Raw genomic sequence first — 24,173 nt, 5'->3', positions numbered from 1 at the left:
TCATGCACCCAGAAGGTCTGGATGATCTCAACAACAAACACAATAATCAACATGATCCTCTCATTTCCAGCTTATGGGTTGTAATCAGCCCTCCTCCCTCTGTGGGTGACTCGTATCACACACCCTGCTGAAATCTACAATCTGCATAAGTACAGATAAGTGGAGCCGCAGAGAGGCAGAGATCTCAAACTCAATTCCTGAAAGGGCTGGTGTTTGTTTTTGTTCCAGCCCAGCACTAACACATCTGATTCAGCTAATAAAGGTTTTTATTGAGGACAAATTCTTTGTTTATTAGTTAGGTGAAGCGTGTTAGTGCTTGGTTCTAACAAAAACATGCACACTCACTGGCCCTCCAGAAATTACATTTGATACCTCTGAATGCTCTATTTTTCTATAGATTGGTGTGAAAGAAATCCCATACAAGTTTCCAGATACATGACAGGCCACCATACAGGCAAAGGGAAGTATGGAGAATGGATTCTGGGGAGAGCGATGAGTGCCCTGTCCCAGCAGGCTGTCTGCTGGGGCATTAACACTGTAGCTAATCTCTTACAAGACCTTGGCTGCCACAGATGACAGAGATCGCTTAATGCGAGGTCAGTGTGGATTTGGATGAAATGCCTGGCAAGTTTTTGTATGGTGCGTTTAGTGTAGAGGTGTTCGGTGACTGAAAAATCTTGATTAGACCACACCTAAAGTGTAGATGTATTTCAACGTAATGTATTGTCATGTATTTTAATGTAATGCATATTTAGGGTCTGATAATCAACATTCTGCCAGTACTCTGCCAGTTATGTAGGTATTCTGTTTTATCAGGTCAATCCTTCAACAGTCACTTCTAAGGGTACTTCAATGAAGGGGACATGTTTGAACATTCCCCTTCTGTCAGACCTGATTCGCCTTCTATCAGACCTTACTTTGAGGGTCAGTCAGCATGGAGCCGAAGGCGCTGATGATATAATCGGCTTTGAGCCGAACGATCTGGTCCTCGTCCTCCAGCCAATCGCCGCGCTCCGTCTGCTCGGTGCGGCAGAACTGCAGGCCGGCCACTCGGCCGTTCTTCATGATGACCTCACGGGGGAACAGGAAGGGAAGGAACTCACACTTCTCCTCCTTGGCTAGCTCCATCTGAGGAAATGGAGAATATTTGTATTTATTTTTATATTGTCTTATTTCCTCCGTTTCCCCTAAGTTCCCAACTTCACAGCCTGCAGGACTTTCATGGATGAAATGTGTTTTGAAACATGACAAAAGACGTTTGGATGTGATGTTGATGCCACATTTAATGCAGTTTAATATATCTCTGAGTCTAAGGACCAGGGGCTGGGTTTCTACTAAGCAAACATATGGAATTGTTTTAAGATGGCCATACCAAGGATCATTTAGCTTTTTGAATTTACAGACCCCTGTAGCCACATAAAACAAATACAGTACTTACTATAGAATTCTGTAGTAAACTTGTACTATACTGTAGTATGCCTCGATCGAGTAGTGCTTACTTTAGAATTTTGGGATCAATTGGACGGCTAGCTTTGTTTTGAACGTGTTTTCCTTGGCAAGCTCATGCCGGGGATTTCCAAGGTTCCCCCCGATGGTTTAGAGCTTACTATAGAATTTTGTTTTTTACTATACTCCACACTGTAGTATCCCTTGATTGATCGATTTTTATTTGACTATTTAAAGACACAATGCATTTAGAAATTTGTCGAGAATAACAAAAAGTTTAATGCATTTCCATTGTGGTCCTACTATAGTTCTAACATCCAACAAGTTACAGCTAACACACACATATATATAAAAAACACTATACTATGGTTTAAATACTGTAGAATTACTATATTTCTATACTAATATTGACTAGTGTTTTTGCATCCTTCACTTAGCTGTCATTCACTTCCATTTCTCCTGCAGACCTCGATCATGTCCACAAATGTACTGCAATGAATACATAGTATATAAATATAGTATTACTACAGCATTTAGACCATAATATTTTTCATGTGGGTAGGTATCCCTGAAATATAAACACATTATTTTGAAACATTGAATTTGGCCTTAGTGCTATTAGCCCATAGAAACGCATTGAATAACATGCATACATGAAAAACGGTCAAAAAAAATCTATAAAAGTAAAATGTTTTGAAGTGTCTGTCCTATATCTGAGGGATAAGAAAGCTCTGGAATGTATTTAGCCTTTACCGTGGAATGACCCGTATACCTTTGATGAGGGTATGCCATATTCACTTCCATACATTTTTGGGGGGGCCCAGTACCGGGTAACTTCATACGAGTCACGTGACAATTGTGGGGGTCGTAGAGCAAAACGGAGAACGTGTTTGTGAGAGTCATTTTTTTCATAGAGAGGTCCTATTAGTTGGTCGTTCAAACCGTTTGAACGCTACACACAAGTTGGTACATCGGCAATACTGACTTCAGACAAGTCCGTTGAGTCTGTGAAGCTTGTGGGGATCACAGAGCAAAAGGAAGAACAGCATCGTGTTCGTGAAAGTCTCATCTATCCATAGAGGGGTATTCATTTGTAGCCCAAACGGTTTGAACGATCGATGTTTTTATGAGAGTTTGGGGACGTCTCCTGGTCTGACAAACACCGTTGTAGGTTCTGCCACTTTTCTTCACAGATGCAGAAGGCCGACAAATTGACTCAGCCCATGCCAAAAAACAGATATCTCTGAAACACTGATTTTCATGGGGATTTGTTTTATTATGCTAATTACATTTCCGCGCGGGGGTGGACATCAACTGGAGGGGCAAGGTCAAAACCTCTGAATCGCTGAATCTGTTGATAACCCAAAACAAAGACGGACTTTATTTATAGGCTATTTATGTTCATCCAGAGTCAATTTTCACATCTTTCTCCCATTCCCCTAGCTATGGCTTTCTTTGAATTCATGATCAAACTTGTGGAATTCCGTAGAGCAGCTTAAAACCAGTCAACGACACAGGTCTAATTACTGCGTCTGCCCACAGCGCTGCACAGTAGGGGGACAGACAGGCTGCTATAATGGCCATGGTTCCCCCCTGCTGCTGTTAAGCAAATGAGTTCAAAATCCTGGCCTCACGCAGTATAGCCACCTGACTGCCACCCCTGGTATAAAAACCTTGGCCGCAAAAAAAAGTTTAACGGACAAGAATAGAGGTTAGATATCGCTGTTCTATAATAATGTATATTACATATGTTTGAGGCCTATACAGCTATGTTAGTGCCTTCAGAAAGTATTCACACCCCTACAAATTAAAAATACATCTGAAATGTCTTGAGTCAAGTATTCAAGCCCTTTGTTATGGCAAGCTTAAATATGTTCAAGAGTAAAAATGTCACATCAGTTGCATGGATTTCAAACAGATTCAACCACAAAGACCAGGGAGGTTTTCCAATGCCTCGCAAAGCACAGCACCTATTGTTAGATGGGTAAAATGAAAATAGCATTGAATAATATATGGTGAAGTTAATTACACTTTGGATGGTGTATCAATGCACCCAGTCAATACAAAGATACAGGTGTCCTTCGTTGGCGGAGAGGAAGGAAGCAGCTCAGGGATTTCACCATGAGGCCAATGGTGACTTTAAAACAGAGTTTAATGGCTCTAATAGGAGAAAGTTGTGGATGGATCAACAACATTGTAGTTACTCCATAATACTAATCTAATTCACAGAGTGAAAAGAAGGAAGCTTGTACCGAATACAAAATATTACACAACATGCATCCTGTTTGCAACAAGGCACTAAATTAGTACTGCAAAAATTGTGGCAACGCAATTAACTTTTTGTCATGAACACAAAGTTATGTTTGGGGTAAATCAAATACAACACATTACTGAGTACCACATTCCATATTTTCAAGCACAGTTTTAGCTGCATCATGTTATGGGTATGCTTGTAATCGTTAAGGACTGAGGAGTTTTTCAGGATAAAAAAGAAATGGAATGGAACTAAGCACAGGCTTAGAGGAAAACCTGGTTCAGTCTGCTTTCCACCAGACAATGGGAGATTAATTCACCTTTCAGCAGGACAATAACCTAGAACACAAGGCCAAATCTATACGAGTTGCTTACCAAGAAGACAGTGAATGTTCCTGAGTTACAGTTTTGACTTAAATCTGCTTTAAAATCTATGTCAAGATCTGAAAATGTTTGTCTAGTAATGATCAACAGTCAATTTGACACAAACTGAAGAATTTTGAAAAGAATACTGGGCAAATGTTGCACAATCCAGGTGTGGAAAGCTCTTAGGCCCCGATTCCGACCTGAGTTAAGGGTGTGTAAATGGAACGTAATTCCCTTTTTTATGAGCTTTTCTCAATAAGTATTCTGACTTTGAACTTAAGCATGAGAATAGCATGCTATTCACCCACTATTCGTTTGAGGTGGAGTTCGTATAAATGAAGGTGTGGCAGAGGTGTGTCTACAGATACGTCGTATTCTGACCTTGACTTAAGGTCAGAGGGAACCATAAATAAGCTTGCGCGAACCAGTCAGTTCCAGTTTCCTGCCAGAAATAACAACATTCTCCATGCACTGTAATTTCTAGATGAATAAGAGCTATTGATAAGAGCTAGGTAAATTTGTAATCCGTATGGAGAAGGGGATTGTAAATACACATAGCAATTGTTTTAGATCATTTTTCTTTAAGATCCCTGGAGACAAATGTGACGAAAACTGAAAATCATATCAACAATGACATGAATTGTGGCCCCTTTTCCACAGTGAAACCGCATGAGAAAATCTGTTGGCCAGCAAGTGGGAGTTTTCAGTGGTTTAATTATATTTATTCAGAGCGCGCAAGGTAGCCACAACTGCAGAGCCCGTTACGGGACTGAAAAAGATAAGTCTGACTACCAAATACTGAGAAGTGCGTAGGAAAAGCGTGCCTAGGAAAGGCATAAATTCCTAAGTCATTATGATGTATTGTATGTAGACGGGTGAGGGGAAAAAATCCATTGAATCCATTTTGAATTCAGGCTGTAACACAACAAAATATGTATTAAGTCAAGAGATACAAATACCATCTGAAGGCACTGTATGTACTGTATGTTTGAAACTCACTTTAAATGACCTAACTTTCTTAGTATCGTTATTTTTATTATGTTCTTCCTGTTTCCATGGTATCAAGGCTACTGATGTCACAACCGGCTGTGATTGGGAGTCCCATAGGGCAGCGCAAAATTGGCCCATCGTCGTCCGGGTTTGACCGGGGTAGGACGTCATTGTAAATGAGAATTTGTTCTTAACTGACTTGCCTAGATAAATACATTTTAAATAAAACAATTTTAAAAAATGTGATTGTTCAGAACGATAAGTCTTAAAAAAATATATTATTTTGTGGGAAAATTCCAGTTTCATAATCCACTCAAGTTGTTTTTTTCTTTTTCTTTCAATTAAACAAAGAAATTTTTACAGTACAATAAGTTGTATTACTTTTTCAGACTTTTTCCCAGATAAGACAAAGGACAATGTGAATGGCCATGAGCTAATATAAAGGCAAGACTAAAGCCACCATAAGCTTCCTAGCACAATACAACAATCAGAAATAGTTTTGTGAGTAATTGAGCATGGTCAGGTTCTAGGTGTATGCTTTTAGGGACACATTCTAACTTTACACCAGCATGTATAACTCTACTGCATAATTCATGCACTGAAATCAAATGGAGAATTTTGGCTAAAATAAATCTCAAGTTATAATGCTGCCCAGGGCCTGTTTTCAAAAAGCATCTCAGAGTAGGTGGTCACAATCAATACTGTGGTCAAAAGAGCATGGGTCAGAAACAACTAAACAACTAAAGCCAGGGTCTGAGAAGCTCTAGCTTCATATCCACCTCTTCGGGGACGGCACGGATGTTAGTGAAGCCCTTCCTGAAGACCACAAAGACCCGGCGGGCACCGCAGCGCAGGGCAGAGGTGGCACAGTCGAACGCCGTGTCACCGGCACCTAGGACAATGACCACGCCACGGAGCTCGGGCAGTTGAGACTTACAACTGCACATGCCTGAGGGAGAGAGAGTGGGGGAGGATGTGGGAGAGAAAACAGAGCGAGACAGAGACCGTGAGACGGACAGAGGGAGGTTGGAGAGAGGAAAGAGAGAGCAATAAAACCAGGTAGCTTTTTTACCCTGCTCTTACATTTCAAAAGCCAAACATGTTTTCATATCAGTAGTACTGTACATCAGAGTTGTGCTTGCGTTTGCTGTCTGAACATGTATTATTCCTGAACTGACTGTGCCATTTTTGATTGTCAGAAAAGCATCTGATTTCATTTATTTTAGTCTAAGTACACACCTACGGTACAAAATGACAAGTGTACCTAATTCTGTGTGACTATGAAAGTCCCTTTCTTTATCATTTCCTTTATAATGTACCGGCTTTACTGGCCTTGGCCACCAGTGGCAGGAAGTCCTTGGATGTGTAGAATCCCTGGTCCACTGTTAACCCCTGGAAGATCTTAGCCTTGTTTGCCTGGGGAAGACCTGTTCCAAACAAAAACTATCATCAAGAATGAGCTAGTTAACATAGCAGACATATCCATCCATCCCTGAACCCAACCATTTCCAAAGTTCAGTCGTTGCTGATGACCTTTCCCCCCACCATTAATACTGAACTCCTGGATTAAATGGTGCAAAATTGGATTTCAACAGATCAAGACAATGTAGTGAGGAAAATTTTTTGTCAATATTGTATTGAATCTATGTGTTCAATACGACTTTCATAAGCCCCTTCATTATGAGATGAGGACAGTAATAGTCAAACTCATGTGCTCATAAAACCCACCATTTGAATCAATAAATTATTTCAGTGAGAGAAGTGGACCAGTAAATCAGAATTACAGACTAATAATCTCTTGGTTAATCATTTTCATGATGTAGGGATAAAATCATTGTAAAATATACAATGGGATTCTCTAGTACCTTATGATTGAGCAAATGAGAGCCAATAACGGCCCACTTATGAACTGGAGCAATAAGTATGGAATACTGTTATCCCATAGTCCTCAAACGACATAGCTATAATATCCACTGAATGTCCAAAACATTACAAACACCTTCCAAATACTGAGTTGACTCCAATGCTTCACACAGTTGTGTCAAGTTGTCTGGATGTCCTTTGGGTGGTGGACTATTCTTAATACACCATGGAATACTCATTACTGTTCTGTCATTACATTTCAGACAGACTGCATTCTGGACGGTTGCCATGGTCAATCGTCAGTGTACAGTGTAAATGATTGCAAAAACATGAATGGTGTTTTTACTTGACTGCTAGAATACATTACCTCTAAGAAGTTTATAATCAAAGACATGTTAATCAAATTTGGTCCAATTTTCCCTTTTAATATTATTTTTTTACATACAATATGAATAGCTTATAGATAAAGAGGTGTTGTGTTAATTGTATTGACTGTGCCAATTACTGGTTGATGAGTAGTGATGAATAGTGATGAACGGTGATTGATGGGCTGTGAGTGATAGTACATCAATGCTTGAAGGTCAATCTGGATGATTACCTTAGAACCCAGAGTCACTTGGTACCGCTGACTGCATGTGTTTGCTGTCATTTACAATGTCAAAGGTCACTAAGAACCAATACGATCTCTTTATGTACATCTTCTTGTTCAATTTATTTCTTCAAATCAAATAGGAAGACTGGATAACCATCGCAGGTAATTTTTAGATTGTGAGGGTATATTTCTGTGAGTGTTTTTTTATGTTATCTATCAATGCTGCAAATGTTTCCTTTCCTTCATCCTCTATTCATTACTTGACATAAACAATCCAAAATGTTAACCCCCAACGCCCTTTTATGTTGCAATTAAATTCCATGCAGTAATCTTTTTGTACAAAATAATCTGCAGTTTAAATGTAAAGACCTTGCCTGGGGTTTCAGTTATAAGGAACGAATATTAATGATGTTAAATATCGTAGTTTATTCATAGAAAGACAACCTGAGATTCACCTCATTCAGAACACAAGCGTTAGAAAGAAGGCATAATTCTGGAAATGGTTTTTATCAAATAAAGTATTTCTAAAACTACAAAGGATGACGTTTGTCCTTCACATAAATAACTGTATACAAAGCAAACTGGATTTTATTAGTTTCTGTTGCTGCAAAGGCAATTTCCTGACAAAGAACTTAATTACCCCCTGGTTAACTCTGAATGCTTTAACACACATACGGTATATCACTTATCAAACAGAGACAACAGTCTCCGTAACAACATCTGTCCAAGTGATATTTCTTCACCTTCTTCGGTATAGCATCGTCTTCAAGGTACTTGGTAACACTTTTTCTACGAGCAGCTCATTAGACGACGTTACCAACACAAGCGTTAGTGTATAAAACAAGCTCGGTATGACAGGAAGTGGAACTCTAAGAGTGTTACATGTCTATATACTTTTCAATAAAAGAACAGTAATTAAAATACATAACAGTATCTAGTATGTAAACTACCTACCTACTGTACTAGAGAACATAACACAAATGTGCCACTGCTAACTGTGCTTAGGACAGAGAGATCCTCCAGCAGAGTAACAGCATGTTCACCCTCCTCTGTGGCAACACTGACAGATGCTCCATGCTCACTCAGTTGGTTTTATACACCAGGGTGTCCATTTGTATTCTGTGCCAAGATAAATAAAATAAAAAATAAGAAAAATGCTAAGAAGGGAATGACAAAGTGTACTTTAACAATAACACCACAGCCGGTGACATCTACTTCATAAGTAATGCCATCTCATTTTTCAGGTGTGTGCATCCCATTTGACTGGGGAAAGGTGCTTTGGCTCCAGAGTCGGGCGGAGAGACGCTGAAGTGAAGGGAGGTAATGCCTCTGAGGGTCGTACATCATCGCCTTTCAAGTGGCTTCTCGCTCACTCTGAATATCTCTCTCTCTTTGTCTCTGTCTCTCAGTGCTTGGCTCTGCTTGGCCAGCCCTCGTTTATCACGAACTATCGCCCACTGTGGCTTTGGCTGACGGTGGGAAACAGCAAAGAGAGTAGTGATACTACTGTAACGTTACTGTAATTTCTCTGTAGTTTTGTCAGGTTAGGTACCCATGAGTATTGGGCGAGTCACTGGCCTTGTGTGAACAGCTACTATGTACTGTATGTTTTGTTACGCTAAAAAACAACTAATTTTATGCTATGGGCTAAGTTTAGTAAGGCTATACGGTAAGCATAACGTCTGTTCATAACCAAAATCTTTGGCCATTTTTTTACTATTTTTGTGGTGCACAGTAACAACAAAAATATTTGTCAAAAACAGCAGCCCCTCCATAGCTGCTCGAAACCTGTTCAATGGACTTTATTTGTTTTACACCAAAGGCTCTTTTTCTTAATTTGATGTCCTTAATGCACCTCTTTCATACTATTCCAGCCACAGCACATCAGTGTACTTCCTTTGAACCTCGCTGTTGAGAAGAGCTCCCATCAAAAGCTTGTTTTATGGAAAATGACATTGGTTCGTACAAAGTAATATTGTGTGCATTGCAGAATTTGAAGTCTATACAATCTGCCTGGCTTTATGCCTTTGAAGCAAGCCATTTTTGAAAAAGCACCATCTGAAAAAAGGATCTTGGGCTTTGAACAATTGGAACAAGAGAGCGACTCGCACAAAGATTCCACTGCTATAACCACCATCAGGACCATCAGCAACACAACAGCAGTGATAGGTAAAACACTGTGCGTGTTAGCCAGCGCACTTAACTGCCAGAGAAATAACCCTTGCTCTTCAACCTGCTCTAACATTCTGAACAGTGGGAAACATTTGCATGTCAATCTCAGCAGGGGTTTTGACGTTTAGAATAAAAAAACAGAACTGGTAAAAAAAAATTCACAGAAACAAGACTCTTTCATTTTCTTTCTGAATTCCAATTTCTTCACGTTCTGCCAAGAGAGAAGAAAAAAGAGAAATCCCTGAATAGTTGAAAGGTAACTCTATGCTCTAATTACCAAGCCACGCACCAAAAGGTTCCAAACATAATAAATACTATGCAGCTTCTTTTCATTACAATAAAGGAAAGGCACACACACCGCATAGCTAGGCCTCCCACCAGGGTTATTTGAAATTCCTAAAATCAAATCAATATAGGCATGGCAGGGTGTATTCTCTTACATCTCTAAATATAGAATTTCATTTGAAACCAAATTACTTCAGTCTAGCATCTCCCTTCACTTGTGTGAGTAAGAACAAGGTCTTCCATGAGTTAAGGAGCCATACTGTTAACTATGGTCACCAGACTGTGCAGAGGAAGAGAAGGAAAGTGACAGCGGCAACAGGAGACTATATAGAAGTGAGAATGAAGCCCCTTGTTATACTGTCTTCTTACGACAATGAGGGAGACAAAAAAGAAAGGAGAGAAAAACTAATGAGGCAGATAACAGAGGTGTGGACTGGAGTCACATGACTTGGGACTCGAGTCACATGACTTGGGACTGGAGTCACATGACTTGGGACTCGAGCCACATGACTTGGGACTCGAGCCACATGACTTGGGACTCGAGCCACATGACTTGGGACTCGAGCCACATGACTTGGGACTCGAGCCACATGACTTGGGACTCGAGCCACATGTCTTGGGACTCGAGCCACATGTCTTGGGACTCGAGCCACATGTCTTGGGACTCGAGCCACATGTCTTGGGACTCGAGTCACATGTCTTGGGACTCGAGCCACATTTCTTGGGACTCGAGCCACATGTCTTGGGACTCGAGCCACATGTCTTGGGACTCGAGCCACATGTCTTGGGACTCGAGCCACATGTCTTGGGACTCGAGTCACATGTCTTGGGACTCGAGCCACATGTCTTGGGACTCGAGTCACATGTCTTGGGACTCGAGTCACATGACTTGGACAAGAGTCACACGACTTGGACTCGAGTTACAAATTTAATGACTTGAGACTCGACTTGACAGAAAATAAAATAACTTGAGACTTGACTTGGGCTTGAAGCCTCAATATACTGGACTCAATTGTGACTTGAAATTGATGACTTGAAATGATCTAGCCAGCTTTTACAACACAGTCTCTGTGGATTACTCTCCACGCAGCCATAGAGAGTAGCCACAGCATCGCACCTGAAAAAATATATATATTTCTGAGGAAGACAGGGGCTATCCAGTTGGCAATGAGCACTCCTGTAGGCAAGCGGCCCTGCAAAGTGATAGCGCGTGGTGCAGGTTTACATCCGTCTTCTGCAACCTCCACAGCATACAGGTAGGGTAGGCATATTATCCTGCTTACTCTGGACTCCAGAGAAGTGACATGATATTACTAGTTGATATTGGCTGCTAACATGAATGACTTCCATCTTAAAATGCAGGTGTAAAACGCAGTTTATTTCTGTGTCTTGCGTTTTAAAATGCATCACCGTTTATGGCTGTAATCAGGGCCGTAGCCAGGGTCTTAGTCCCATTCAATACATTTTAAGAAAGTACAAGCTAATTTACTGCATTTCTATACAATTTAAAAACTCTAAAATGCTATTTATGGACAGCAAAAAATGACCCCAACCATTATCACAATGGTTGCTGTAGTTTCATTACCTCAGTTGATCCACAAACACATAGCCTATACGCTATACAATTAGCCGCTACACATTAACTCACATTAACTCATTCAAAACAATAATTTAATACATACAGATGGTTCTGTTAGCAGAAAAAGTATTTAAATAACAAAAGGTAAACAACTATCTTTGCTTTACAGAACTTTTTGTTGTTGCAGTTTTACAGCTAAGTTCATGCAATTATACACATTTTGCCATGGGGTGGGAAAAAATGAGTGGTCTCTCTTAGAGTTCCACTTCCTGTCATACATAGCTTGTTTTATATACTAACGTTTGTGGTGGTAACACTGTCTATTGAGTGAGAGTGACTAAAAAAAATCAATGGGGGACCCCTTGAGGTTAGGGCCCCTGGGCACGTGCCCTGCGTGTCTGGTTGGTAGTTCGGCCATGATTACTACGTTTAGACTAACTAGACTAACTAGACTAATAACAATCAACAAAAAATGACTGACATGGGCTAACTGAGTGACTCAGTGAGTGACATATACATAACAAGAGGAAAACTGTTGATTCACAACTAAGTTTTGAAATTGCACATTGTATATTCTACTATTCTAACTTTCAACAGTAAATTGAGACCCCGACTGAGTTCCTAAAATTACCAGACCTCAGTGTCCTCACATGCAGCTGCGGCTTTGGCTGTAATGACAAGCTACATTTAAGCAGCGATTGCATGTGTGTGCGCGGGTTGTCGCCAGCTTTGAACCACTCCTTTTTAGGGGTCGCAGGTCAAAAGGTTTGAGAACCACTGAGCTAGTGAACATATTGCTGATTTGCTGTACAGCTATAGAATCGGGATGCAGCAAAAACATCAAATTGTAGAGAGAGAGAACTGCCATAACTAAACATGCAGCTCCAGAAATTGTGGGTGATCAAGAATATTTACTGTTTACTTTGTAAGCTCACCAGCAATGTGGCATCACACAACAATTACTAGCATTGGCCTACTGGTCTGTTGGTATGAAACTGGTTAAAATTTATAATTTACTTATGAAGCTTGCATTTGAAATTTGTTGTTGAAATGTATTATTACGTAATAATTACGTAGACAAAATAATGTAAAGGGCAGTCTGGTAGCCTCAATAAATAGACAAATATTTGTAGGTGAACAAGTCATTGCATGTATAGATTATTATTATTTCTTTACTTGACTTCAAAAAACTTGTGACTCGACCTGACTTGCTCTTAGAATGCATGACTTGGACTTGACTAGAGATTTGACCCATTCTACTTGGGAATCAACTTGAGACTTGGACCTCGTGACTTGAATAATAGGGACTTGGTCTGGCAGATAAATATATGAAGTAGACAAAGACAGAAAGATAGAGCACTACAACTGTGGGTTTCACTACAGCATTTCATTTACTACAGTAAGTACTGTGCAGTAAGTAGCTCTGTCTCACTTTAGTCCCATTGAAATCCAAATGGAACAGACAGAAATGTCAGTCTGGTGAAATGGGAAAGGTAGTGTTAAGAGGATCACTCCCTCTCTCTCAGACAGACCCTTCATCATGATTGCAGAGGGGCACCGTGGCACAGTGCGTGACTTATGTAGCTGGCATACTGGAGATTTTAAGAGCTTCCGGTGCCATCAGTGTATTACCAAGTCAATCAACCTCCTGTACATATATAGTGCCTTCAGGAAGTATTCACACCCCTTGACATTTTCCACATGTTGTTTAGTTACTGCCTGAATTTTAAATGAACAAACATTTAAAGTGGATTTATGTATTTTGAAAAAAAAAATCCATTTCAGGAAAACTGAAAAGCTGAAATGTCTTCAGTCAATAAGTATTCAAACCCTTTGTATGGCAAGCCTAAATAATTTCAGGAGTAAACATTTGCTTAACGCGTCACATATGTCACAGTATGTCACAAGTAAGTTGCATGGACTCACTCTGTGCGCAATATTAGTGATTAACATGATTTTTGAATGACTACCTCATCTCTGTACCCCACAAAAACAATTATATGTAAGGTCCCTCAGTCGACCAGTGAATTTCAAACACAGATTTAACCACAAAGACCAGGGAGGTTTTCCAATGCCTCACAAAGGACACCTATTGGTAGATGGGTAAAAATAGAAACATTAAACATTGAATATCCTTTTGAGCATGGTGGAGATATTGATTACACTTTTGATGGTGTATCAATACCCCCAGTCACTACAAAGATACAGGTGTCCTTCCTAACTCATTTGCCGGAGAGGAAGGAAACCGCTCATGGATTTCGATATGTCCAATGGTGACTTTAAAACAGCAACCACAGCTAATGAAGTCACTGAAACCCTTAACAAAGAGATATAGTCTGTTTTGGAATGGGTGGCCAGTAATAAACTGGTCCTGAACATCTCTAAAACTAAGAGCATTGTATTTGGTACAAATCATTCCCTAAGTCCTAGACCTCAGCTGAATCTAGTAATGAATGGTGTAGCTGTTGAACACGTTGAGGAGACTAAATTACTTATTTGATTTGATTTATTAGGATCCCCATTAGCCGACGCCAATGGTGACAGCTAGTCTTACTGGGGTCCGACATATAACGAAAAAGACATTACAGACAAAATACTTTTCAATTTCCATGCATTAACAAGACTATAAACTGTCATGGTCAAAACATAGATTCAATGGTTGTAAAGATGGGGAGAGATCTGTCCGTAATAAAGAGATGCTCTATTTTGTTGACACCCCACTCCACAAAGCAAGTCCTGCAGGCTCTAGTTTTGTCTTATCTTGATTATTGTCCAGTCATATGGTCAAGTGCTGCAAAGAAAGACCTAGTTAAGCTGCAGCTGGCACAGAACAGAGCGGCATCGTCATTGTAATCAGAGGGCTAATACTAATTCTATGCATGCAAGTCTCTCTTGGCTAAGAATTGCGGAAAGACTGGGTGGCCAGTAATATGCGGAAACAGTTCTTGTTTTTATAAGAAACAATGTGTTGGAAATTCCAAATAGTTTGCATAGTCAACTTACACACAGCACGGACACACACACTTCCCCCACCAGACATGTCACCAGGGCTCTTTTCACAGTCCCCAGGTCCAGAACAAATTCAAGGAAACGTACAGTATTATACAGAGCCATGAAACTCCCTTCCATCTTAAATAGCGCAAGTGAATAGCAATCCTGGTTTCAAAAAACAAATAAATCAACACCTCACGGCACAACGCCTCTCCCCCATGTGACCTACTTGTTGTGTGTATGTACTGACATGTATGTGGAACTGATCAAATTCCATCATCAAATCAAATTGTATTTGTGACATGCTCCGAATACAACAGGTGTAGACCTTATCGTGAACGTACAAGCACTTAACTAACAATGCAGTTTTAAGAAAATAAAGTAAAGAAAATATTTACTGACTAAAGTTAAAAAAGTAACACAATAAAATACCAATAACGAGGCTATATACATGTGGTACCAGTACTAAGTCAATGTACTTGTAAGGTAGTGGTAAAGTGAAAGATGCGCACACACACACACACACACACACACACACACACACACACACACACTACATGTTAATGTTTTTAAAAGTATGTAAATTACTAAGTATTTTGTCTATAATGTATTTTTCCTTATGTGTCGGACCCCAATAAGACTAGCTGTTGCCATTGGCGTCAGCTAATGGGATCCTAATAAATCAAATCAAATCAAAGCACTTACTGAGTTTAATGGCTGTGAGAGAAAACTGAGGATGGATGAACAACATTGTAGTGACTCCACAATACTAACCGAAATGACAGAGTGAATAAAAGGAAACCTGTACAGAATTAAAAATATTCCACAACATGCATCCTGTTTGCAACTAGGCACTAAAGTAATGATGCAAAAAATTGTGGCAAAGCAGTTCACTTTTTGTCCTGAATACAAAGCGTTATGTTTGGCACAAATCCAATACACCACATTACTGAGTAGCAGTTTCCATATTTTCAAGTATAGTGGTGCCTGCATCTTGTTATGGGTATGCTTGTGGAGTTTTTCAGGATAAAACATTTATGGAATGGAGCTAAGCACAGGCAAAATCCTAAAGGAAAACCTGGTTCAGTCTGCTTTCCACCAGACACTGGGAGATTAATTCACCTTTCAGCAGAATAACCTAAAATACAAGGCCAAATCTTCACTGGAGTTGCTTACCAAGAAGACAGCGAATGTTCTTGAGTGGCTGAGTTACAGTTTTGACTTAAATCTACTTGAAAATCTATGGCAAGACCTAAAAACGGTTGTGTAGCAATGATCTACAACCGATTTTACATAGCATGAAGAATTTTTGAAAGAATAATGGGCAAATGTTGCACCATCCAGGTGTAGAAAGCTCTTAGAGACTTTCTTAGAGACCGAGAAAGACTCACAACTATAATCGCTGCCAAAGGTAATTCTACAAAGTATTGACTCAGGGGTGTGAATACTTATGTAAATGTGATATTTCTATATTTCATTTTCATTACATTTTCAAAAATGTCTAAAAACATGTTTTCACTTTCCCATTATGGGGTATTGTGTGAAGATGGGAGTGAGAAAAATATTTAATCTATTTTGAATTCAAGCTGTAACACAACAAAATGTGGAATAAGTCAAGGGGTATGAATACTTTCTGAAGGCACTTAAAGTCTTTGAATTTGAGTAATTCATCCTACTCTTAAAAAAGAGAGTTGCTTTGCACAACAAGCTACACTATATCACAACATATTTTATGTAAGGTAAGAATTGATATATGCAAGTTACTGACCAATTCCAATGAAGACAGCCTGGAATCCCTCATCTTTCAGAGAGGCCAGGCTCATCCCGTTCATACCCAGTCCCTTCTCTAGGACGACCTGAGAGAAGAAAAGTAGCACGTTAGGCATTTTAGGGATTTTGTGCATTTGACACTGTATTATTTATTAGCTGTAACTTACTTACTGTAAGTTAATAATCAGTGACATTTGTAATTACAACTAGCGTAAATAAATAAACACAACGAAATAGATGTACAAAGACAATAGGACAATGGTCGGATAGCATTAATCTGGGGTTAAGTAACTACAAGGAACAGAGACAAAGGACACAGTCACAACAGCGGTCTATTTGTTTGTGTTTGTCACTGGTGTAATAGAGTGAAGTCCTTCTCATTTCCCCCACACTCTTTCTCTCAATTAAATTAATTGAGAGGCCATCGTAATGGGATTCATTTCTGGAGATAAATAAAGCCTTGAAGTAATTGGTCAGAACACAAGAAGCAATATCAATCTCCCCTCCCTCCATCCCTTCGATCGAGCCAACCTCAAGGAATGCTGTCTACCTCGCTCCCTTTTATCTCTCTTCCTTTTCCCCATGTCTCTTTCTTTTCTCTCTCCATCTTTCTTTTTCACCCCTTTCCCTCTCCACCTTTCTCCCTACCCCATCTCTTTCCCTCTCTCTCTCACTCACTCTCGTCCCTTCTCCTTCTCAATCTGTCACCCCGTCAAATAAATAAACAATTAAGAATAAATCAAATGAATCACGGTCAGGTGAGCTGGATGAGTAGTATTGATTGTCCCTTTCCCAGGCCGTGGCATTCAGACAATGACCAGATGGATGCCACTCGCCGGAGGAAGTCTCTTTGTCACTTAGCTTCCCCCACCGTGGCTTCTAATTGTCTCCTTCTGCCCTGTCCCTGTTTGTTTGTTTAGGGCTTTCTATTGTCATTATTAATGTCACTGATATTTTCCTGGTGATGGGTTCATAGCTCTTGACAGTGACAGTGAGACTACCGCGTGTGAGTAAGCATTGTGTGTCTCTGGTTAGGTGATTGTGTGTGCAGTCAAGTGTGTACAAGCGATGAGGTGGGTGTAAGCAGTCAGGTGTGGTGAGGTGGTGGTGTGTGCGCACGTGCGCATTCGTGTGTGCATGTGTGCTTGCGTTCTTGCTCGTGCGTGTGTGTGCGCGCGCACATGCATTTGTATGCGCACGTGTGCTCGCTTTCATGCATGTGTGTGTGTGTGTGTGCGTGTGTGTGTGTGTTCCGTGTGCATATTACCTTCACCCCCAGGTCTTTCATCAGCTCAATCTCAAACTGCACCACCTCATAGGGCAGACGGAACTGAGGGATCTCTGCAGTACTGAAACAGAGGAATAGAGGAAGAAATGAACTATTATCAGTTATTAATCACTAACTATCAATCAGGTAAACAAATTATCAATACTAATAATATTTGGTCCACTGGATAACTTATCTAAGGCTTTTGTACAAAGGTCTTATCTCTGAAATAGAATGCCACGGTGTCAAAATGGTTGAATGTAAAATAATTACAAACAGGATTGTGCATCCGTTGATCACATGCTGTATAATGCGTTGAGTTGACGTAGATGCAGCATAAGGAGTTCATACTGCATTATGCGGACACAGTATTCCATCATGAATTGATATGACTAGGCATTCTGTACAGTATGTCATCCTTATGGAAGTGTTATGTAAGCGTCATGACTGTCGCTCCAAGTAGAGTGTATTGCAATTTCCCCCTTCAACATTGAGTGACCTCACACACAGTACAGATCGAATCACATCTAATTCAATTCCCAAGTCTCGGAAATTAGTAATAATAAGTGCAGCCCATCCACCTCAAGCCACCGATATATTTCTGTTTCTCGAACACGGTGATGTTGTCATATCCCAGTCTGGCCAGGTAGGAGGCACAGCTGATGCTCGCCGGGCCGCAACCAATCAGAGCGATCTTGGCATGAAAGCTCTCCGGCATGTCATCTGGAGGCGGCAGGTCAGGGTTCCGCACCTGAGGAATTCCCATTTTGCTGAAAACCTGGAATGAAAAACGACGGAACGACATCTTAAGAAGAAAACAAAACATTTCCAGTATCCGTTTGACAGGCCAGGAAGAAGTTCATATGGACTTGACATTTATGGTTGTCACATTGGACAAAGGTCAGAGCCCTGAGTGGGCTGGGATTTTAGTGTGAGGGGCATTCCAAAAGAAGAATTGCACATTAATATGTGACATTTGATATGAGAGGAACTGACAAGTTGAAATTGAACAAAATGATTACAGTCCATCTTTAACCCCACTGCTACTTGTTGAGATGGAGGACTGATGCTCTCGATGGTGGTTCTGTGTTGAGCCATGCTAGCCAGTCTGCAGTAGTTTACAGTATCATAACTCTATTTTCCAGGGAACCTCTGACACACTATGGCAGTTTTATTATGTGGGTACAATGATAATGGTGCATCATTTATGCGCAGCTACAGAATGTGAGCTGAATAGCCTGCATATCGGACCAGCAAAGTTGGCTAAATTAAATACATGTATTTTCAGAATGTTTGGGTATTTATGGTATTTTTTTAACTCTGCAAGCATCTTTCTCCTGTACCTTTAGGGAACCTAGGTACTATAGGCGTCCAGCCAGTATCAGCATATAAGCGTCCATCTGGTACGATTTTGCTAAAAGATTAGCATCAAGGAACATGATGCCAAAGTGAATACATTGCATTCAATGGGGTGATGATTAGCCTCACACTATTGATGCCTAGAGAAAGGCATCACGGGACATGATGCGTAAGTGAATACATTACATTCAATATTTTTTAAGATAATTTTGTATGTTGTCTGTAATAAATCATAATTCACTTACATGTTATTAAATATTAAGGAAAAAAATATTCTCAGAATGCATTAGATCAAACACTGAATGGAAGGGAGCAGTCTACTGTAAGATATCATGGCAAAAATACAAACAAAATACTTGTTGACATCTTTGAAATATAATCAAGCTAATATGAAATGGCCCATCCCAATGGGGGCTTAGGTAAAAAAAAATCTAAAATGCTTGTTTTTACAGATGACAAAAGCTCATATTCTGAGCTGCAAAATGGTATTTCATACTATGTGATTGGAGGAAGCATGGGAAGTTATTCTGCTTTAAAATGTGATAAACTTGTTAATCTCTTAGGAGACAAGTAGGAGAAAAAAGCCCTTGAAAGATTTTGTTGAGTGCTAGAGAGCTCTGCTTTGTTTACGCCCATTCAGCATCGTTCACACCCTCTTAAGCCATCGACCCACCCATCTCTTTAAGAAATCACATGTAAATGTTTTGAAAACCGTCTCCATGGTCAACCCCTCCATTATCTCAGCCAATCATACCTAGCTAGGAAGGATCCTGTCTTTCACCCTATATAGCTCAATGTTTTCTCCTTGGCTAAACTTGTCTCATAATTTACCATTTTTTATATTTGAATCTGCTAAGCCCCGTCCCCTTTGTTACTGTTGCAACATTAGACAACATTGTCTGTTTAAGCGAAAGATAAAGTGTATTTTTGTGCATTGCATGCATCTCAATCCACGCATCCACCTATATCGCACTTCCACATCTGCGGTGAAAGGTGACAGAGCTAGAACTGGAATTAGAGTCTTCTCGCAAAATCGTCTGCAGTGTCCGAGCGGTTTGGCCTAGGAACTGTTATGACCCCTCTATGGAATGATAATACGCCCCCGGTACAAGTTGAAAGAAAATGTCAGGAAGTATATGGAGACTGTTCAGTGCCAAAAATAAGGGGTTAAATACGTATAAAAAAAAAATGTATGTTTCCTGATCTTTCTTATACAGTATCTCTCAGATAAAGGACAGACACTTCCTTTTGATTTTTTTTTTGGGGGGGACTATCTGTTGTTCCATGTAGTGAATCTGTTATTCAATGTGTTTGTATAGGCAAATAGCAGTAAGGCCCAACATTTTTTTTACATCTGTATCAAATAATATATATATTTTTTGTACTTCAAGGGGTCTTACAATTCTAAATCATTAGCTAAATTATCCTTGGTATGACCTTCTTAAAACAATTCCATTGTCATGTTCTGACCTGTAAGGTGTTATTTGTTAGTGTTTAGTATGGTCAGGACGTGGCAGGGGGTATTTTGTTTATATGTTTCGGGGATTGTTAGTCTATGTGTATAGACAAGGGGTGTTTGATTAGAGTGGTCTAGAGGTTTGGTATATGTTCTATGTTAGGGCATTTTCTATGTTTATTCTAGTCACTCTGTTTCTATGTGCAGTTTTGTTCTTGACCTTCAATTGGAAGCAGCGGCTCCTCGTTGCTTCTGATTGAAGGTCCTATAATTAGGGGTGTGTTTGTATTGTGGATTGTGGGTAGTTGTATTCTGTTTTGTGCTTGTCACCTGACAGAACTGTTAGTGTTGTTTCTGTTAATTGTATATGTGTTTATTTTGTTTCTCCTTCTTATATATTAAAAAGAGAAGATGAGTATACACTTCCCTGTTGCGTCTTGGTCCTCCACACACGACACACGTTACATCCATATAGCACCACCCCACACACACACACCCTAACCCTAACCTTAGCTTCAAGTCCACATTCTGACTCAACCCTCACCTAAGACTTAACTCTAACCCTAACCCTAACCCCAGCCTAAACCCTAACTCCAGTTGAATGTCCACATTTCGGCTCAACCCAAAACCTATCCTCAGCCCTAACCCTCGCTTCATCTACACATCTTCGCTCAACCCTATCTCTAACCTTAACCCTTACCCTATGGCTAGGGGGAGAGAGAGGGAGGAGAGAGAGAGGAGGGAGAGTGGGGAAGGGTGAAAGAAGGGAGAGGGAGAGAAAAATAGCATTTTATTTTACCTTTATTTAACTAGGCAAGCCAGTTAAGAACAAATTATTATTTACAATGACGGCCTTCCCCGGCCAATTGTGCACCGCCGTATGGGACTCCAATCTCAGCCGGTTGTGATACAGCCTGGAATTGAACCAGGGTGTGATAACTCTAGCACTAAAATACAGCACCTTAGACCGCAGCGCCACTCGGGAGTAGGGGAATAGAGAATGGAGAGAGAACAGCTATAAAAACCGACAGACGTGTTACGCAGCTAATAAACGTTGATTTGATTTTGTCTGTCTGAGTATTTACCCATTGCAGCTTTATCACCACCGTTTTTGCCTTCAATACAATGTCCTGATTTATGTTAACTCCCTTTACACACATCTATGCATCAATACCTTTACTCATATATTTTTCTATTGACTTAAGCATCATGCCACGTGACTAATCACCCTCCATTGAATGCAATGTATTCACATAGGCATCATGTCCATGATACCTTTCTCTAGGCTTCCATAGTGTGATGCTAATCTCTCCCCCATTGTAAGCAATATATTCACTCAGGAGTCATGTCCGTGATGCCTTTCTCTAGGCTTCCATAGTGTGATGCTAATCTCTCCCCTACTGAATACAATGTATTCACTTGGGAGTCATGTTCCTCCAAGCCTATCTTTTTGCAAAATCATACCAGATTGATGGTTATCAATGATATCATGTTGGGGCATCCCACTGTCGCTTACTTAGCTACACTGATGTCCTGTGACAACTACTGTGATTTGGTGCTCGTAGAAGCACTGTTTCTTCTGGCAATTGAACAGCTTGAAAAAAGATTTAGACAGGATCCGTAACAGGTATCAGCATTGGTAACATGAATATAAACTAAACGTATACGGAAACGATCTCCGGAAATACCTGACCAATATTGAAATTTCAAAGCCCCTTTGCTTTTGCTAAAAATATTTTTAGAATACTGTGAAATCTCAGCATACAAAATGAACGCGGAAAAAAAACATATACAGTTGAAGTCGGAAGTTGACATACACTTAGGTTAGAGTCCTTAAAACTCGTTTTTCAACCACTCCACAAATTTCTTTTCAACAAACTATAGTTTTGGCAAGTCGGTAAGGACATCTACGTTGTGCATGACAAGTAATTTTTGCAACAATTGTTTACAGACATATTATTTCACTTATAATTCACTGTTTCACAATTCCAGTGGGTCAGAAGTTGCAGAAAATGATGTCATGGCTTTAGAAGCTTCTGATAGACTAATTGACATAATTTGAGTCAATTGGAGGTGTACCTGTGGATGTATTTCAAGGCCTACATTCAAACTCATTATGTCTTTGCTTGACATAATGGGAAAATCAAAAGAAATCAGCCAAGACCTCAGAAAAAAAATGTAGACTCCCACAAGTGTGGTTCATCCTTGGGAGCAATTTCCAAACGCCTGAAGGTAACACGTTCATCTGTACAAACAATAGTACACAAGTATAAACACCATGGGACCACGCAGTCGTCATACCACTCAGGAAGGAGACGCGTTCTGTCTCCTAGAGATGAACGTACTTTGGTGCGAAAAGTGCAAATCAATCCCAAAACAACAGCAAAGGACCTTGTGAAGATGCTGGAGGAAACAGGCACAAAAGTATCTATATCCACAGTAAAACGAGTCCTATATCGACATAACCTGAAAGACCGCTCAGCAAGGAAGAAGCCAGTGCTCCAAAACCGCCATAAAAAAGCCAGACTACGGTTTGCAACTGCACATGGGGACAAAGATTGTACTTTTTGGAGAAATGTCCTCTGGTCTGATGAAACAAAAACAGAGCTGTTTGGCCATAATGACCATTGTTATGTTTGGAGGAAAAAGGGGGAGGCTTGCAAGCCAAAGAACACCATCCCAACAGTGAATCATGGAGGTGGCAGCATCATGTTGTGGGGGTGCTTTGCTGCTGGAGGGACTGGTGCACTTCACAAAATAGATGGCATCATGAGGCAGGAAAATTAGGTGGATATATTGAAGCAACATCTCAAGACATCAGTCAGGAAGTTAAAGCTTGGTTGCAAAGGGGTCTTCTAAATGGACAATGACACCAAGCATACTTCCAAAGTTGTGGCAAAATGGCTTAAGGAGAACAAAGTCAAGGTATTGGAGTGGCCATCACAAAGCCCTGACCTCAATCCCATAGAAAATACGTGGGCAAAACTGAGCAAGGAGGCCTACAAACCTGACTCAGTTACACCAGCTCTGTCAGGAGGAATGGGCCAAAATTCACCCAACTTATTGTGGGAAGCTTGTGGAAGGCTACCCGAAACGTTTGACCCAAGTTTAACAATTTAAAGGCAATGCAACCAAATATTAATTGAGTGTATGTAAATCTCTGACCCACTGGGAATGTGATGAAAGAAATAAAATCTGAATTAAATCGTTCTCTTTACTATTATTCTACCATTTCCCATTCTTAAAATAACGTGGTGATCCTAACTGACCTAAGACAGGGAATTTGTATTAGGATTAAATGTCAGGAATTGTGAAAAACTGAGTTGAAATGTATTTGGCTAAGGTGTATGTAAACTTCTGACTTCAACTGTAATGGCAATAGGAAAAAGAAAAGAATAACTAATGATCTACAGCAATCCTATAAGTGGACCACAAAAATATGAAATACTTAGGATGCTTAATAAGTGACAAAAAATATACTGTATAAAGATGAAATGGATTAAATGGAACAATCTTCACATAAATCATACAGGTAGAATAAACCTCTTCAAAGTTTTTGTATTTATCGTCAGTAATACCAATTACCCCACCGAAGACATTCTTTAAAAAAGTATACTTGGTCATAACAGACTTTATATGGGAGAATAATATTCATAGAATAAAAAGGAAAGTTTTAAATCTCCCTAAGTCTGAGTGTGGTTTTAGCCTTCTAGAAATATATCAACTCACCACCCAAGTCGTTAACTTGTGACATATAGTTAAATACACTAAAGAGGAACAATTG

The 24,173-nt window shown here is 40.0% G+C and overlaps 1 protein-coding gene across 1 annotated transcript in view; it reads right to left on the bottom strand.

Annotated features, from left to right (window-relative positions):
- Positions 1–24,173, bottom strand: part of dpydb (dihydropyrimidine dehydrogenase b) — a 134,337-nt gene that overhangs the window by 62,894 nt on the left and 47,270 nt on the right. The window contains exons 6-11 of the mRNA XM_029704503.1: positions 18,156–18,352; positions 17,575–17,656; positions 16,306–16,393; positions 6,375–6,482; positions 5,835–6,004; positions 918–1,128 (exon numbers count right to left, since the gene is read on the bottom strand). Coding sequence (XP_029560363.1) covers positions 918–1,128; positions 5,835–6,004; positions 6,375–6,482; positions 16,306–16,393; positions 17,575–17,656; positions 18,156–18,352 — 856 coding nt within the window. The remainder of the gene's footprint in view (positions 1–917; positions 1,129–5,834; positions 6,005–6,374; positions 6,483–16,305; positions 16,394–17,574; positions 17,657–18,155; positions 18,353–24,173) is intronic.

The sequence above is a fragment of the Salmo trutta genome, chromosome 21 (assembly GCF_901001165.1).
Source record: "Salmo trutta chromosome 21, fSalTru1.1, whole genome shotgun sequence".
NCBI lineage: Eukaryota > Metazoa > Chordata > Actinopteri > Salmoniformes > Salmonidae > Salmo > Salmo trutta.
This window is presented reverse-complemented; position numbering and strand designations above follow the sequence as displayed.